The sequence below is a fragment of the Dermacentor silvarum genome, chromosome 6 (assembly GCF_013339745.2).
Source record: "Dermacentor silvarum isolate Dsil-2018 chromosome 6, BIME_Dsil_1.4, whole genome shotgun sequence".
Taxonomy (NCBI): domain Eukaryota; kingdom Metazoa; phylum Arthropoda; class Arachnida; order Ixodida; family Ixodidae; genus Dermacentor; species Dermacentor silvarum.
The window spans coordinates 28313305-28332035 of NC_051159.1; the positions used below are offsets into that span (position 1 = coordinate 28313305).

The 18731-nt window shown below is 48.0% G+C and overlaps 1 protein-coding gene across 5 annotated transcripts in view; it reads right to left on the bottom strand.

The window, feature by feature from the left end:
- The window catches only part of LOC119455349 (talin-2), a 324493-nt gene that overhangs the window by 180113 nt on the left and 125649 nt on the right, over positions 1-18731 (bottom strand). For all 5 annotated transcript variants that reach the window (XM_049668712.1, XM_049668713.1, XM_037716732.2 and 2 more), the window contains exon 2: positions 1189-1349. In XM_049668712.1, coding sequence (XP_049524669.1) covers positions 1189-1349 — 161 coding nt within the window. The remainder of the gene's footprint in view (positions 1-1188; positions 1350-18731) is intronic.

Genomic DNA, 18731 nt, shown 5'->3' on the forward strand with positions numbered 1-18731 from the left:
TAACAACACTTTGAACAACTCTAATGGTTTTGACAAAAGGCAGAACGCGTATTTTGTACGAAACGATTGAAATAGTTGAGCTAAAAGAACATCATTCAAAGAAACTGATAATGAAGAAACTCTCAGCCGTCACAGTACATATTTATTCTTTTGCATTATAGTGCATTGCTCCCCTTTGTTTTGTAAACATGCGGCTTTTTAATCACTTTTTATTGACTATTGGTTATATTAATGCACAAGTTAGGGGCCCCGTTCGACTTCTTAAGCTCTGCCACAGCGCCATCTGTGCACAGCATTAAAGAACTACTGACATGTCATTTTAGACTTAATTTGCTTTTAATGAAGTCTTGGGCCTGAAAACCCAAGAAAAAATATCGGGAAGCCTCAGAGCAGCCTATATAATTTATTATAGATAGTTCCAGTAGTCTGTAAACGTATTAACATTCACGGAATACTGCGTTACCAGAGACAAAAAACTGCAGCAAAAATGCTGGTAGCAACATCTTGCGACGCTTTGTCCAGCCATCACGTGATAGACACATTTTCATGTTGATGATGCCTGCCAAGCATTTACACCAGCAGCTAAATTATACCATACTTTGCTAATGCAATAATAGCTCAGTGTCTTCTCTGGCTAAGCTCTGTGCGACCGACCTAGCCGCTCATGTTTAAGTCTCCAGTATTCTGCAAAAAGCAAGACGTTCATGGAGGAGCTAAAACTTCCTTGCAACAGCTCTTCTACGAAAGAGTTTTGCTTTTGCTTCACAAGAGGTGTCATGACACTGCGGTGCAAAAGATGAGGTGTCCACACGAGAGCAGAAGATCTTGACATTTGGGCAGTCACTCCTGCTCGCTGGGGTCGTATGCAATCTCATTTTTAAAAAGTAGTACTATTCAAAATCGTTTCACGGCCCGATGTGGCAGCATAACAGACGACTGGGCGAGCCTGATGTTTCATTGAAGAAAAGCTGTTATAATAAATAATTTAGGATGCTTTGAGGCTTCCCAGTAGTTTTTTCCAGGGTTCTGAGGTCCACGATCTTCATTTAAAGCAAAAAATTGAAAAGTGACAAATGACATGTCAGTAGTCGCCAAACAAGTGATCTGAAATGAGCCACAATATGTTGTGTAGTGTTGCATTACTGCACACTGCAGCCCTTGTATGAGAATGCGTGAACAAGCACTTACCATCACCAAGAGCAGAGTCTGGAACTTTGTCGCGAATGATACGGCAGGCATCGTAGACCAGTGTGCCAGGTTCAAACTGGATAGTTTTGATTACCTTGTTATCAGGCACACTGATTTTGAGAGAGAGCATCGCCATGCCTCCACGCCCAGCCGGCAGTTGCCTGCACAGAGAATAGAGTGTTTTAGCACGCCCAGTATTCCAGTATATGTAAAGGCATTTGCACAAAGCCAGGTTACCAGACACTGGTAGCAACATCATCTGACGTTTCATCAAACCACAATGCTTTACAGACACGTTTTCGTGCACCATGAGCGTTACTGTAAAACAAAAAGTTTAAATGGCAACGTGCTCATGATTACGCCGCTGCCGAAAATTTACACCAGCAGGGAAGTAGAATAAACTTGATTACTACAACAATAGCTCAGTGTTTGTCTGGTTGAGTTCTGTGCCACCAACCCAAACATTCAGGTTCACACCTCCAGTAACCAGTTATCGACAAACAGTCAGAAGTTTGTGGAGAAACTAAAACTATCTAATGTCCCTAACCCACCTGCACAGGGTCCCACGAGCTCAAAGAGTCGGCCCCATCCCGGCAAACAGTGTGCTTGGCACTTTACCAAGGTTAGCAGTTTAGCCAATTTTGTTCTCAAGCTCATGCTGCAATTTAGTAAAAGGCACACAGACTACCACAGTACATTAGCCCTTTTAAGGCACCTTGTACACATATGTGTGGCAAATCAGTTCTGTGGAAATTTGCAATGTGGAGGAAGTATCATGAAAGGGAAAAATTGTCATCCACCTGAATGTAGCACGAAGCTACAAAGGAAACCCATACTGGTTTCTCAGAAAGAACGCTTTGCAGTTGAGGAAAAATTCGTCCTGGCCCAGGATTCGAACCCAGGACCAACGCCTTTCTGCGGTGGTCAATCTACCATCTGAGCTAACCACGAGGCTAGCAGATCGCAGTGTGAGGGCAAATTAATCAACAACAAGTGTTAAGTGCAATTACGTGTTGCTAAAAGGAATGTGTAGAGCGTACACATGGCTAGTTATCTGTTTTTCACACTCATGAGCTACAGTGCCACGTAAACTATGCATCACTTGCCTAAAGCTGTGTAGGCGACAGCAGTCACGTTTCTCGAGCGAAGTGTGATATGACGGGAAGTAGTGGCAGGGACAAGCTGACCCAATCGTGTGACCCAATCGAATACTCTAGCGCTTGCGAGGCCACTTTGGCCATGCTAGATGACAGTGCTGGAGTGCTACACCAGTATACAAAAGATATTGCAGCATGCCACGCTCTCTTTTTTTTTTTTGTAATTTGCTCTGATAGAATCAAGAACAATATAAGACTGGACAAAAGTTGTAGCTCCTGCAGGCAAGACCTCTTCTCGTCACTTTAGTCAACAACGCCTTCATGGCGCAAGTGCAGGAGCACACGTCGAAATGTATATCCTACCTATACTGTTGCGTAGAACCAAGCTTGCGTTCACAAGGTCATGTTATGCAGCGAACATGCTATGTGTATGTCAGAACACCTCAGCAAACCAAATCAGACCTGAAGCAAAGATAGTGCGACCCAGAAACTTATTACGCGCCTCCTGCGCTTATATTTGCGGAATTTTGCAGAGAAATGCATTGGCGTTCCAGTTAATTTTGTGCTTCAATGCATAAAGCGACGTTTTGTTAAGAACTTAACTGGAACGCCAATGCATTTCTCCGCAAAGTTCGGGAATTATTATCTCGAAACTGGTGTCATCCCAAGAATTCGTTCCGAGTAGATCCGCCTTGCAAACTCCATGGCTACAATTTGTAAATTGCAATATGGGCCATCTGGTAATTAGTAAAAACTTAATTAGTGAAATTATGTTAATTATTCAAACATGCAATTCAATTTCTTGTGCAAGTAATGTCTGCCTCTTCGAGTAGACCAGCTCATGAACTAGAATTGTGCTATCTGCCACAGGCAACATTTAAGAATTTTTTAAAGTGTTCACTGAAACACCCTGTATGTATACATATACATTGAACGAGCAGAAAGGGAACCGAGGGGCCCGATTTTTATTAATCATACCATAAGAAGCCAACAAACAATGACACCAAGGACAACATAGGGGAAATTACTTGTACTTTACTAATTGAATTAAAGAAATTATAAATTAATGGAAACAAAAACGGATGAAAAAACAACTGTCCGCAGGTGGGGAACGAACACTCCCAGGGTTAGTTCTAGTTGTAAAACATAAATACCCCAGGAAGTGGATGGGAAAACGGCTCCGCGGTAACTCAATGGTGAGAGCATCGCATGCGTAATGCGAAGACGTGGGTTCGTTCCCCACCTGCGGACAGTTGTTTTTTCATCCATTTTCATTTCCGTTAATTTATAATTTCTTTAATTCAATTAGTAAAGTACAAGTAATTTCCCCTATGTTGTCCTTGGTGTCATTGTTTGTTGGCTTCTTATGATATATATATATATATATATATATATACAGAGAGAGAGGGTGTCAGATTGTCTGCAGTTTGCCTCCCAACTCGAGAAATAGTCGGTACGCCACTGTTTGAAAGTAATGAGAGATATTTGCGAGCTTACACACGTAACAGCAAAGCAGGCGACAGTGAGACTATGGAAAAAGTCTTTATTGCACGCAGCATTCAACTCGCATCCCCTTCGAGCCCTGGCCAGGCGTTCTTCGCCGCACCGGATACCCGTGGCTTATACCCACGCCCCCGCCCCTTCCTCCTGCACAAGAGGTATTGCCAAATGCCAGATGGGCGGGAACAAACAAAAAAAGGAGCATTCATTCATTGAACAGTATTACCCCAGCAGCTAGCCTAACAAGAAACTCTGTTCAAAGAAATGTCATCGAGCTCACATCTTTATGATGGCCTTCTAAGCGGCAAAAGTGTGCCATAGAAAGAGTTTCTCAGGCTTGCCCAACACAAGGAAAAGTAGATAGTTAAGTTCAAAGGGACTGACAACTGGCCAGAATGTGTTGCGAGATGTTGATGGAAATGACTATGATTTACAGAGATATACGTATTTCGCCGTACCCGCACCCCCAATTACAACAGCCGGGAACGAAAAAAAGAAATATCCGCGCGTATGACTCGCAGAAATAACTGCATACAACGCTCCAGTGGTGCAACGACGGGGAAGGGGGGGGGGAGGGTTCGGGGGTTGTAACCCCCCCCCCCCTGAGGCCGAGTTAACCCCCCTTTTGTTTACCCCTTTTCTTTCCTTGCGCCTTTGAGTACTGCAACTAAGATGCAAGACAGGCAATCGTCTGCACACTCACAAACTTTGCATTTTTTTACAATTTCCCGTGAAGAAATTGAAATTAGTGCTGTTTAGATGGCATTGGTAAACTAAGGCAAACTATCAACCCCCTCCCCCCTGGCAGAGATCCTGGGTGCGCTACTGCAACACTGAAATTTTATTGCAATAGCAATTATATAGACACTCAAAGAGGATTTCTGCCGTCGGCGTCGCCGCCGCCGTGAGGTTCCGTATGACGTTAACGGCGATGATCGTCGCCGCGCGCCGGACGCTGTATGTGCGAGTGAAAGGGCGCGAGGGACGCGCGCGGAGAACAAACGCGCGTTCTGCGCCGTGCTCTCTGAAGGACTGCAGAATTAAGCGTCTCTTTTCTCCTTTACAATCACCATATATATAGAGCAAACGCGACTTCATCTGTCGCGCGAAAGGCCGTAGGGGGACGGGAGGGAGGGAGGTAGGGGAGGAGACGTTTAGCTGCGGCACCAAATGCGCATTTATATAAAAACGTTGCGAGGCAAGGAGGTGGTAAAGACTTCCGACACGCTGCTCGATGATCCCGTTCTGATCTCGTGGAAAACCTCCGAGCCACCCCCAGGCCTGGCAACAGTCACCAACGCCGCGCGCGTTCGGTGCGAACGCGTGCAAAACGGCGACGGCGTCGACACCAGTTCTGCGCGTTGCTGGTGCTGCTGCATGTCCAAGTTTATACAGCTGATAAAACTACTATCCTTACTCCATATTCTCTACTAAGTTGCTATCGCAATTGATGCTTCGCCTTTTGGGTGAAACTGCGACATTTTTTTGCAAGAGCAGTCCATTCATGGACGCACGACTACTACCAAGTGGTTCGTTGTGATAAAGCAGGGTTGGCACTATCTTCTGCAGCCCTTGAGGGAGCACGGCTCAGCACGTCTTATCTTCGGCCAGAGGCTTCGTTCCCTCTCCACTTCGGCGATGGTGATAAAGCTGGATTCACACGACGGACGTGATCGCGGACGAATCAGTCACGTGACATCTGAGGTTAATCGGATCACTTCGCAGGCGCAGCTAGAATTCACGCGACAGAGGATGACAGTGCGGCCACAGAACACCCATACAAACTGGCGGTGTGGCCGGAGCAGCCCTCGCATGGGCAACGGCGATCTCCCTCTCCGCCGTATCGCGAAGCGCTTCACGTGGACCGAGGAAACGGGTGGCGTATGAGTTCGCCGGCGCCGTGTGTACTATTCGCTAAGCGCAAAATGCCCACCCGTAAAGAGGAGCAGAACGGACGACCACGAAGGAGGGAGCTTCAACACGAAGTGTTGGGGAGAGGGTGGGATTCGCTAGGGGATAACGAAACTAAATGGAGGAGAAATTTGCCTTGAGGTGTGGTTGCACGGCAGCACGCGCAGCGCTGCCGTGAAGCCACACCTCGAAGTAAAATTCGCACACATGCCAGCACCCCAACTTTACTATTAACTTTATGAATTTTTATGCGGGCTATGCGCGCGAAAATATGGTAATGCAGCACGCTGTTCGCGATTTAAGTAGGAATTGTAATTTTAAATTGGCAAATAAAGTCTCAAAAAATTCCCCGACGATTACAATGCTCCTTAATGCGAAATTTGAGCGCAGTTTTTCAAGTGTTTTGAATTTCGCCGGCTGCGTAGCTCATTGTTCATAAAGCGCAAACACGGGAACGCGTCTCTCGCGCGGGTGAAGTAGCGCATGCGCAGTAGGTTCGAAGCAGCCGCCGGCGCTTTGTAATTCCCTTTATCGTATCGGTGGAAGAGCTCACCCAGCGCTCGCCGCATGCCTTAGCAATGACGTCATCGACGCGCTACGGCGCACGCTACTATGGCACCATCTCGTACTCGTGCGGCCCTCTGCTTTCCTCCTCACCCTTTCGCCATACTATCCGCCTCATGCTTTCACTGTAGCCTCCTCCTCGCTCTCTTCCATCCTTCGCTGTGCTCGTTCGCTCGGTTACGCCGAGGGACGCCGAGGTACGAGCTGCACTCTGACACCAGTAAATGGCGTGGCTTGGCGGTGAAATCGTGGTACTCCTGAGTAGTGTATATGTGATTACTGTACGTAAGTCGGTTGTTATCAAACACGGCATACTTATTGCTTACAATTGCAGTTCATAGATTATTAGACACTTGAACTTTATTATATGCGTATAACGGTGTAAAGAAAGTCCACGCTAACGAGCGGCACACGCGTCCCACAATCCGTGTTTGCGAGATGCCATCGACTAGTTGTCCCGTAAATGGGTGCCAGTACTATACACGCGCGGCTACGGCAACACGCTGAACGGCGTATCACGTGCAAAAGCGATCGTTTCACTTTCAAAAACTTGGCTTGGCTAAAAAAACACTCTTGACTGGTTATTGACCAACGCAGTTGGTCAGAAAACCACGAAAACACGTAGCTAACATTGCAGAAATAATTTAACACTTCGGAAAACAAATCGCGGGAACATCGACTTGAAACAAATACTTTCTCGCAGCTACGACCACACTTGTCTGCCTCCCACCAATGCCGGCATATAATCGCTATCGCGCGTACCCATCACTGTTTTCAACTAAAGTCCCTAGATATTTTTTAACAAAGAGCAGGACATCTAGGGACTTGATTTTCAACATGCTTCCAGTGAACGACTACATCCTCACCGCAGATTGAAAAATTCTGATAAAAATGTTCCACGGCGTTTTCCACGTTACATGATTAGACACTCTGACCGGTAAGCTTTCTATTGCACTTCAAAGGGGTAACCTCGTATTTTGCAAAAATGTTTCTATATTTTAGCAGGCCTGGAGATCTGCATGCGCGCTGTCTGCTAAAGCGATAGGCCACTCGGAGACAATAGAGTTTTAGCAGAGCGTCTTTTCACGACAATCCCGTGGGCACTGCCATGTTTGATGCAGTGTTGCACACGTTCCTCCAGAACAGGAACGAAATCTCGATCCTCGTTCCTTCCCAATCTTGGAACGAGTTCCCGTTACAAGTTCCTTTAATGCGAAAGTAACGCGTTCCAGTTACACTTCGAACATTGGAACGTGTCGTTACATTAACGTTACATTTAATTTTTTTAATTAAAATATAGTGCCGCATAATCCTGAGGCGAAATAAAGTGAGCAATTTAAAACTCACATCGAACTACGTATATTACACGAATTTGAACATCGCCGTCGGCAGATTATCTGGAGATAAAAAGAATCCAAAGAAACGCTGCTAAACGAATTTTTTTTCAGGGAGCACCATACATTCTCCAGACATGTCTAACTGCAACTTTGGTGTTCGTCTTACAAGTGCAACACATATGGCACTTTTCACTTCGGTCTTCAAATGCGCAGTCAGGATACTGCGCTTCAGATCTGCAAATAGAAAGTTACACGCACTAGTATCCTCCCGAGACCCGAACACAACAACGGAACATAATCGCTCTTCATGGTGGTTTTTATTGTCTACTGTAATTGTCTTGAACTCCAAAACAATTTTTAAAATTTGAATAATAGATTTTAAAAGCTCCGTCTCCTCGTACGTGAAAAAAATGACTATCTCCATCATCTCCTCATGTTAGCTGTGGTAAAAACTGCATTTAATTGTTTAAACGCTGAGATGAAGATGGAATTACGTGTAATACATTGCCATGTTGCTGCCGCGTCCGGTGTTTTCCCGCAATTTCGGTGACTTCGAAACACGCCTCGAGGTTTCTTTCGGCCGTCTGGGACGACACAGAGGTCTAGAGCAATTCATTGTCCAATTTCTCGAAAGCGGATGGCAAGAATATGAGTAAACCACCACTTTACAGTGACACATGCACCGTAATTTATACCCAGAGTGAATATTTTGTGTAATCACTTCCGAGTGAATTTCGAAAAAAAGTTTAAGGCAATGTACAATGTATTGTACAAGGGTCTTAGAAGGATATAATTAAATTTATTGCACAAGAAACCGCATCGAAAGAAACAATAAATAGGCGTTTAATTAATGTTGATTCAAAATTGTAGTATGAGTGAAAAAAGATTACCAGAATACATCTTCGCAATTTAGTAAAGACCCTTGTTTGAACTCAGCAAGGGTTACATCTCGATATTGGTGTGGAGGAAAGAAACTATAGGAGGGAGCGTCACGTGCCAATCTTGAAGCCTAGTCATAAAAAAATATAACGGAGAACTCACGAAAGAAAATGCACCATAGTCACGTGACAGGCAAGTGGTAGTAGTTTGCGCCTCACGCGGTCGCCCATCCGCGCTGCATGATATATGTGCTGCGTATACGTGCGTGCGTCTGTTCAATGCTGTGGAACGTTTACAGAAGGAACGCCATTCCCTCTGCCGTTCCTTCGTAATCCTAACGAGTTACCGTTACAGTTCCACCGACCCTTAACGGAACGGTGGCGTTCCTCCGTTCCTCCCAAAAGGAACTAGTTCCAGGAACGCCGTTCCGTACAACACATGGTTTGATCATGTGGTGACACGTCTACTGCTTGCCTCCGTTGCTTCCGTGTTTACAATAGATGTCCATGACGCCAGGTGCGGCTCGGTAAACCTTTCTATCGGCGCATATCCTACAAAGGGACTGGTTGGACGACACAATGCTTTGGCCACAGCTTCAGAGAACATGCAGAAGCGCTTTCCGAGCTCATTGCGCCTTGTCTAAACGGCGCGAGCAGCCTATACGGTGCTTGTACTAAACATGGGGCTATAAATGTATTTGAAGCTGCCCAAACTTTCCGCTTACGGATTAAATCAGCGTCCGAGTGTCTTGGCTCTTCGTTCTTTATTTGGCAGACACTTTGAAGCAGCGGATTTTCTGACTCAGTACCGTTATTCGGTGCGGTCACTATCGGAACGTTTATTTTCTGCCTAATCGCTTGCGGGTGTGCTCAGTTGCGATATATGTTCCCTATGTTGTAATAGCTTGTAGCAAACGCGTATTATCACTATAGCCACTCGCTTACTCTATGTACCGTCACGAAACGCTCAGCTTCGAACATTCGAGTGCTGTTGCTGTAGTCGCAGTCACCCATGCTTCGGCGCCCTGATTCATGAGTGTGCCTACATTCACTTATTCGTGATACGTTGGCAGTAGACTGGGCTTAAGTTTGCGTGTGAGTTGGGCTGGATGTGCGTAGATCACGTGCCAGAAACTCACTATGCCAGGAAGCGGCGCTACTCTCTTCGTCACTGTGTAACGAACGGTACGCACTCTTGCCGACGTTCCGGGGTTGACGCCCGTCCTTATTTGTGTTAGATACAACTCTAATGAGTGCATTTTTTTTAAATACTCAATTTTATCCTCGAGGAAAGCCGTGCGTCCTGAAGGGCCGGCAACACAAACAGCCCTTATGTAGTAGCGGTCCGTGAACTTGGCCACACAGATTCATACCATGCATCCCTTAATATGCCAGTCACTATTTTTGCAGCCAACTACTGCACAGGTCTTCCTTTTACCGCTCCACATTCTGAAGCATGAATAGAGCACAGTGCGTTAGCGAACACCCAGTTGCATTTCTCACAGCTGATCGCACAGTAGCAGGGCAAAAGCTGTAATGGTTTCGTATTCGTGCGCTTTCTTAGCGCCAACGCGCGGATGATGGATGGATGGTTCCTATGAGCGTCCCCTTTGAAACGGGGTGGTGGGTTGCGCCACCAAGCTCCTGTTATTATTTTGCCTAATGTCCTACCTTTATTTTTGAGAAAACACACAAATACAAAGAATTCCAAGCATCAAACTTTTGGAACCATTACTGGGAGCAACGGACAACGTGTTTGTGGTATTTGTTTCTTTGTGTCCTTGTTTTATTCGCGCTGTTCAAACCTCAGTTCTAAATCACGAACCAACTAGCCCTCATCAATACCTTATTGAAGGAAACGCAGTAACGCCCCGACGAGCTGCATTGTGGTGGGTTGCGCCGATAAAGGCAAGAAACTCAAGTTTGCATAGGTTTCCTGTCGATGAAAACCGTCGCAAGCAATGGGCCGCCGGGGTAAAAAGCAAAAGTTGGATTTAGATGTATACCAGCTCATCGATTATGTGCGAAGCATTTCGCTACAGTTAGGCTTCTGTGTTATTTTACGGGGCGTGCATTAGCCAACAAAAGGTGCTTAGGATCGTTAATAGCGTGTTATTACTATTTCTTACTGCAACGTGGAAAAGTTATATTAGGACTAGCCTTGAATGCAGGTCGAGCGGGCAGATGCACCTCACAGCACGTCACATCAGCAGTGCAGATAGCCTAGCACACGTTCACGTACACAGGCCACACGGTCACAGCTGTGTTTACTGCAGTGTAAGCGGGTGTCATAAACGCACCTAAATCATGTTAACGAATTTCAGCGCGAAATAAAATGCGCACAGTTGGTCGTTCATGCAAGCGCGAATAAAAGCGCGAATTCGGCGATGCTTTGCCCGTATAGGAGCACGAGACGCGCGGTGTATGATCCGGCGTCCGACTCCCCACCAACCACCCAAACGATTTCTAAAGCGTTCTGACAAATGCGGCCTCGGATCGGACGCCGGACGAACGACCATTTCTTCGGATATCGTTGTACGATGGCCGGAACGATCGGACGTCCGCGGCCAACAGGCGAGGGCTATACACAGCCGGCATGGTACACTGTAAATTAATTTACATCCTTAAAGGGCCCCTAAACCACCTCCGATATTTTTTTAGACATTTTAAGTAAACACGCGCATCGAGTTCCGAATGCCGTCACGATCAACGATGCCAAACGCTGCAGCGCTACGCGCCGCGGGCGCGCCACGAAATCAAAAAGCAATGCCGTGCTCCTCTCCGAGCCTTTCCGGTATTCCCAGCGGTCGTCATGACGTCACCAGGGTGTATCTGGTGATATCAACGGTGGCGACGATGTCCATTGGTCGAACAAGAGCCTACGACTTCCGGTTAGTCTGCTAGCAGGTACGCGCGCTCCCTGCTCTTCCTCGTCGTGTTGCTCGATTATGCGCCCTTGCGTATCGGTAATTACAGCCCGCAACGCAAGTGCCTAATCGGTCACGTACCAGCAGCCGTGCCGGTCTGATTAGCTGCGCGAACAGAGTTCGACAGTGTTGGCCTTTCCAGACGTGCGCGCAACACAGGGTCCATAGCGGCACGCTTCGCATGAATACGGGCCGGTACGGCAGCAATAAGCGGGTGCCGAGAAGCACCGAGTGGCGGCTAAGACCCGTCCACGTTACCGGCACGGTAATTCACCGTTTGCCATTCGCGGGCCGCCGTTCGACGGCGGTTTTGCTCGCGAACGACAAGATTTCCTTGCCGTACAGAGGATGAGAGCGGGACCCATTTGTGCGGCAGCCTCACCGCCGCTGATCGCTCGACGGCGCCGATATCGTCGCTAGACCTTCTCCGGGTGCACCCCGACTCACAAACGGAAGTTTCATTTGTTTTTATCCGAAGACACACTTCAAAACTTTTTAGCCTCGTTCTATCAGTCAACGATATTCGTATTTACCTTCTGAAAGCACGACAGACGTTACTGCCCATACATTGCAAGATGCTACGAGATATAGTGCAACACGAGTCGCAGTGCGGAGTTGCTTATATGAAGGCCGAAAACAGTCGGGTATCGTAGCAGTGTAGCAACCCCGCGCGAACAAGTGCTTGCGCTTTTCGGAGGCCAACTACGCACAACCACTTCCGTTTTTAACAGCGAAGCTGTTCTAGCTAACCGTAAAAAGTGGCGCCTGCTGTCGCAAAACCTTGCCGAGCTATGACGTCACTGCGTTGCCTAGCAACCACCTCGCGGAGCGGCGTGTGCCTCGCCTCCTCTCCGTGCCGTGCACATGTTGCCTTGACCACGGCCGGGCTCGACTGGCGCGCGCGCTCGCTTCTTACGGCCTTCGCATCGGGGCTAGTTCATGCCTATCGCCGCTGCTTGGAGGGGGGCGCTGCGACCCCACCCTGCTCAGCGGTTCCCAGCCGATCTGTGCAGCGCGCGCAACGCTGGAAGATTGGGTCGGGCGCGCTTCTTACCTCACCGTGCATTCAAGAACAAGTGGCCTTATCTTAGAGGACGCGTAAATGGTTCATCTAGGCTTCTTATAAATGGATACAGTGTAACCGTATTAATACATATCGAGCTTCTTTAAGTTCACTGGGGATGCATGCGCCGGGAGAACAGCTCTCCGCCATCAAATGCATTTTGAGGAATGAAAATAAATATTTATTGCTCGTATGCACTTACAATGATTGCCATACTTTCAGGCGAAAACTCTTACGGACACAGTAGCTCACCAAATGTGTCTTATTCACAATTACAATCTAAAGTGTTTCCTTGGCGGCTTGTGTACAGAGGCCGAAGGCTTGTCGTTTTCGTCAGTCAGTTGGTTTGACTGATTTACAAGGAGTATTCTCAGAAACTTCTCGGAAATTAGATTTGCGGATCATATCGCATGACTGTCGTCAACACCTTCAGGGCAGCTCAAGATGGGAGCGCGTTGTATACTAGGGCTGGACTGGTCTTTCGAGTACTTCTAGTACACTCCTGCGTGGTAGGTGTTCGGAGGCTTTCTCGAAAAAGAAAACGCTCTTATATATTTATTTTTATTTTATAAATACTGCAATCACCATGCAGTGATTTTAGCAGGGTGGTACAAGCATAACGAATACATTGGTATGTACAGAAAATGCACAGGTTAATAAAAAACTGTTATATGAATAAATACAAAACGTACAGGTTGGGCACACGCAACGTTACACTAAAGAAGTAAAACACTGTCACTGGAAACATGCCACAAACAAAATAATGCCACTGTAAACATGATAAGAAAAACTTTAATGTTGGCGCAGAGACGACGTAATTTTTTAGCTGGTCCCAGTGCACTATTGTGCGCGGAAAAAAAGAATGCTTAAAAGAGTTGCTGCGTGAGGAAAAAGGAGTTATAGTGAAATTATGTATTTGCCGAGTAGCGTATCCGGAGGAGAAGGCTACGATCTTTGCTATGTCCATCTTATAATTCCCCTTTATTAGTTGACGCTATCTTGTCCAAAAGCGCTAGAAACTCGATCATTGCTTGGGAACTGGTGAAAAGAAACACCGGGTGCTTTCCCGGAACGGGACTTGCAATACGGAAGACAGCAATGCACCATCACACAGCAGTTATATACCGATGTGCATTGAACGGCGCCAAGTCTTGGCTGTGGCAGCGCGTACTAAAGGCCGTACGACCGTCTTCAGGAGCCCCCAAATTACTGCATACTGAACAACACTGACAGATCACCGAATAAAATGCGCGGGAAAACGATCGTGCGAGCGCGAAGGCAAGCGCATGTACGCGGAGCAGGGGAAGTAGGGTCAGGGTCGCAGCGCCCCTACCGCCGACGGGCGGCGAAACGTGCTGAGAAACTCTCCCATTGTTTCCCCGACGGGTGAGAAGGCCGTAAGAAGCGAGCGCGCGCGCCAGTCGAGCCCGGCCGTGCCTTGACATGGGACGTTAAGGAAAGGGAAGGAGAGCATGCGCGCGGCGCGCGCAATGCTCGGGAGAGGGAAAGAGAAAATGAGAGCGAGATAGAGAGAGAAAGAAATTATAGCAGCACCAACGAGCCAACGCGCAGAGCTGCTGCCGACGCCGCCCACGTTACCTAGCCGCGCATGCGCCGAAGCAGTAGCGATGACGTCACCTCGCGTTGCCTAGTAACCGCCGGCGCAGGTGCGCACTCGCTTCGCCCGACACAGACAGGGCTTCTGCCTGCCTGCCTGCGTTTGTGGCATGCCAGGAACGCTGTCGCTCGTAGGCGTCGACGCGTCCAGCGCTAGTCACGCGAAATGGAAGGTACCTCCGAAAATGATCGCTCGAGATTACCTTCCCTACATGCGTAGTTAAGTTAAACCAAGTTAAGACCAAGTTAACCTAGCAGCAACCAAGTTAACACCTAGCAGTAGCAGCCATTAAGACTTGAGGATCGACACTTTCGCTGTGCCTAAGCTTTGCACGACCGAGTGCAAACTTGGCCGCTTTTTAACCTCCGGCTCACCTGGAAGGCCCTTTGTCTTAAAAAAAAAAAAATCTGATGCGGCTCGCTGGGCAGGCCGGACATTTGCACACACACCGCAACTATATCCGCGGTTTCGCCGCTGAAATTCTCGAGGCCGATTAAAGTAAGGTAATCGGCAGCGAGGAGCCTTTCGGTTTCGACAAAACACCTCGATTCTACGCCACAAATGATAAACACGAGCACAGAACCAAGCGAAAGAGCAGCCTAGATGCAGTAGCCATCTTTGTTTATTTGGACAGTGTTGCCACCACATGGTTGCCAATACCGCCTGCCATGACTGCGCGTGCGCGGTGTTTAGCGGGCTCCGGTATAAGTACATACAGGGACGCTACGCCGTATACCGTGTATGCGCCACGTAAGGCAGCCGAGCACTTCGATCCTAATTCGCCCGTGGTACTCGCTCTCAGTCGTGAGGGCAACAAATAAATGGTAAAATCGACCATTGCTATAGTCTCATCTCATGCCGAGGACAAAGTATAAGCGCTATTTCGTCGTTGTTATTGACACCGGTTTCAGATCGGAGAACGCTGTACCTCCCAAACCAATCAAGGTAGGAACATAATTCTTTTATTGCGATAGCAATTATATGGACACCGAAAGAGGATTTCTGCCGTCGGCGTCGCCGTCGCCGTGAGGAATTCCGTGTGACGTGTCATGAGTAAGACGCCGGCGGCGCCATAAAAGAAGAAAAAGACGATGTGAGCGGAGCGTTCGGAACGGCGCGAGCGCGCGAGGCGCGTGAGCCGAGCCGTAATCGAGGGATGAACGGCGCTGTCTGAGGATTATCGACGTGGTTCCGGGCCAGGAAGGTCGCATCGCCAGCACCGCACTGGCGACGGGAGACTTGGGGGTCTGGCCGAGTCCGTGACGTTGGCCGTCCAAGGCGTGGCCGTCGACCTCGGCAAGTTCGGGCGAGGCTCCTGGACGAGCTGCAGCTTCTCACGGCAGGACCAGGCACCCCAGAGAGGCTCCCCCTTCTGCGGCAGACCGGCACGATTGATCCTCCTCGGGACGCCACGTCAGCACTCTTGAAGGAGTTGGAACGCGTCCCGACGCTAGGCCTAGGCAGGTAGGCCTAAGCTACGGCGACCGCCATTGCGGACGAGCCGACGAGCGCAGCACCGATGAAGCACCGGCGAGCTCCCTACCGATAAAGAGACGACGCGCCGACGGCAAGGCAAAAGCATCAACGAGTACACCTACTGCTGGAAGAAAAGGGCCGACGAGCTTCGGACTCGGACAAACGTGCAACGACGAACGCAGCAAGGTGACTCTTATTTGTAGCGTCGCAGAAATAAGACAGGGTTGCCTGACTCGGAAGAGTTAGCCGTCACGGACGCGCATAGGCGCCAAGTAGAACGTTTTGTATAGTAGGCTTTGTACATTAGTTTGTATCTTGATTAGTCTTTCTTCCCGTAGTGTGCTTGATTTTTAGTTTTGGTTTTGAGTGTGCGTGTTATTAAAAAATCTGTTTGCTGTGTCGCCATCCGTCTTCCTTCTCCATCTCGTCTAACACCCGCACGCCTCCGAGATCGGTGACAACAAAACACATCACAATTGGCGAGCCTGCCAGGATCCGTCCCGGATTCTATCCAGCCCAGTCACTGATTCTCGGAAGTAGCAAAGATGGAGTGGGAGCGTTTGGCGGCAATAGCAAAGGATTTGAATATGTCTAAGGATGAGGCGATGACATTCTTCGAGTACACTCGTCAAGAGAAAGAGAAGGAGCACGAACGAGAGCGCCAGAAGCACGAACGAGCACGCGAGGAACATGAACAAGTACGCGAACAGCAGAAAAATGAAAAGGAAATTCTAGAACTAAAGATAAGACTAGCGGAGATGGGCGCGGGTTCTCGCGAAGGCACAAGTTCACCCGGATCGGCGTCATCCAACTCAGCTGCTTCCAGACCAAAGAGAATTTGCCCTAGAAAATTAATGGCTCCTTTTGACGAGCGAAGGGACGACTTAGATGCATATTTGCATCGGTTCGAGAGAATAGCGGTCGGGCAAGGCTGGGAGAAGAGCGAGTGGGCTAACGCCTTAAGCCTATGTTTGGTGGGTGAAGCGTTGAGTGTATATGGGCGTATGTCAGCTGAAGAATCACTAGACTACGACAAGGTGAAAAATACTTTATTACAGAGATTCAGGTTGACGGCAGAAGGGTTTCGAGAGAAGTTTCGCTCATGCAAGCGAGAAGACTCGGAGACAGGCAAACAGTTTGCGTGCCGACTAACTAACTACTTTGAAAGGTGGATAGAGCTTTCAGAGACTGACAAAACGTATGAAGCAGTTCGTGACAAAGTCGTAGGTGAACAATTTCTGGCCAGGTGCAGTAACAGTCTGGCAATATTTCTCAAGGAAAGAAAGTTACAAACAGTAAAGCAGATGGCCGAACAAGCCGAACAGTTCGTAGAAGCACAAGGGTTGAAGAATTTGGGAAAGAGTGATAAAGATACGCACGCAGCAGCGGTAGAAGAGGTGAAGAATCAAGGACAAATGAACAGACCAAGGGGACCGCAGAGGTGTTTCCTATGTAATCGGTTGGGTAATGTAGCGATGAACTGTCGGGTGAGAGATAATCGTCACGAAGCACCGGTAGTTTGCCAGTTGTGCCAAAAGAAAGGTCACGGAGCAGATGAATGCAGGTCTAGTTACATGGATCAGACTGCATGCATTATGAGCACAAGAGAGGATGGACAGGGAGGACAGAACATGCCTGTAGTGGAAGGCGAGGTAGAAGGGCACAAGGTTACAGTGCTGAGAGACACAGGAGCAAATACAATTTTAGTGAGGAAAAGTTTAGTGCCGCATGAAAGCATGACCGGATACTTTAAACCAGTGATCTTGGTAGACAGGTCAGTCAAGTATCTGCCAGAGGCACAGATCCAAATATCGACACCCTTCTATACAGGACTAGTCACAGCTAGGTGTGTAGACGATCCCCTCTATGATTTGATTGTGGGAAATGTACCGGGAGCGAGGAAAGCAGATGACCCCGACCCAAATTGGAAGAGGACCGAGAAGGACGTAGAAGAGAAGGAACGCTTAGAAGCGCAAAAGGTGGAAATGCAAGACACAGACGTAGCCGCTGTAGTACAAACACGAGCAAGTAGCAAGGGCATCAAACCTTTGCCAGCATTGCAGGTTACGGCCGTGAAGGGGTTAGATATAACGGTAGCAGAGTTTCGAGAATTGCAGAACAAGGATGAGTCGATAAGAAAGTGTGAACAGAAGATAGGGGAACGGGTACAAAGGAAAAGGAGTCGGACAGTAGCGGAGTTTATAAAGAAGAACAATTTATTGTACCGGAGATGTATATTCAGTTCAGGTAGGGAAGTATTACAGTTGATGGTCCCGAAGAAACTGAGGAATAAAGTATTGAAGTTAGCGCATGATAGTGTAACGGCAGGTCACCAGGGAATCAAGGACACGTTACAAAAAATAACGGAAGAGTTCTTTTGGCTGGGAGTGCAGAGCGACGTGAAACGATATGTAAAAGCATGTGACGTAAGCCAAAAGGCGATGGCTAAGGGGAAAAACGAGGAGAAGACTGGTGTTTGTTTGGCGATTGCCGATGACAAGGACATAGGGTTGACGATAGAGCCAACCAAGTGTGAGATAGGCTACAAGACTAGGGAATTTGTGGGGCACAAGTTGGGAACGGGACGAGTCGAGCCCAAGGAGGATACACGAGATACGATACAAGCAGTGGGCAGGCCCCAGGCAGAGAAACAAGGTCGAGGAAGGATTTTCAGACCTACCCGAGCAAATAGAAGTTGGGCGGAGCGAGATGCAGTGTTTAACAGAGGAGCCCGCGCATATAAAGCTAAGCCGACGTATAACAGATATAATGAGAGGGAGCCTTACTTTCCACATAGAGTATATTAAGGGACGACAGAACGTGGGGACAGATTACATGAGTAGGGCGATGGATTGACTAAGCAGTGAGAACATAACGCGTACAAAACAAATGTACATATTTGAAGTGGTGCGAACAATGAACTCATGAGTGTTGTGAACAGTGCAAACAGTGAAATGTGCGCGATAGTGCAGTGAAGTGTGGTGATGAGTGGTAAGCGCCGACGAAGCACAAAAAGGCCCCCAAGTCACAAGAGTCAAGTTCGCCACCAAGAAAGAAGACGGACAGAAAGCAGTTTTTTCAGAAAAAACTCTTAAAAAGGGGAGCCATGTCATGAGTAAGACGCCGGCGGCGCCATAAAAGAAGAAAAAGACGATGTGAGCGGAGCGTTCGG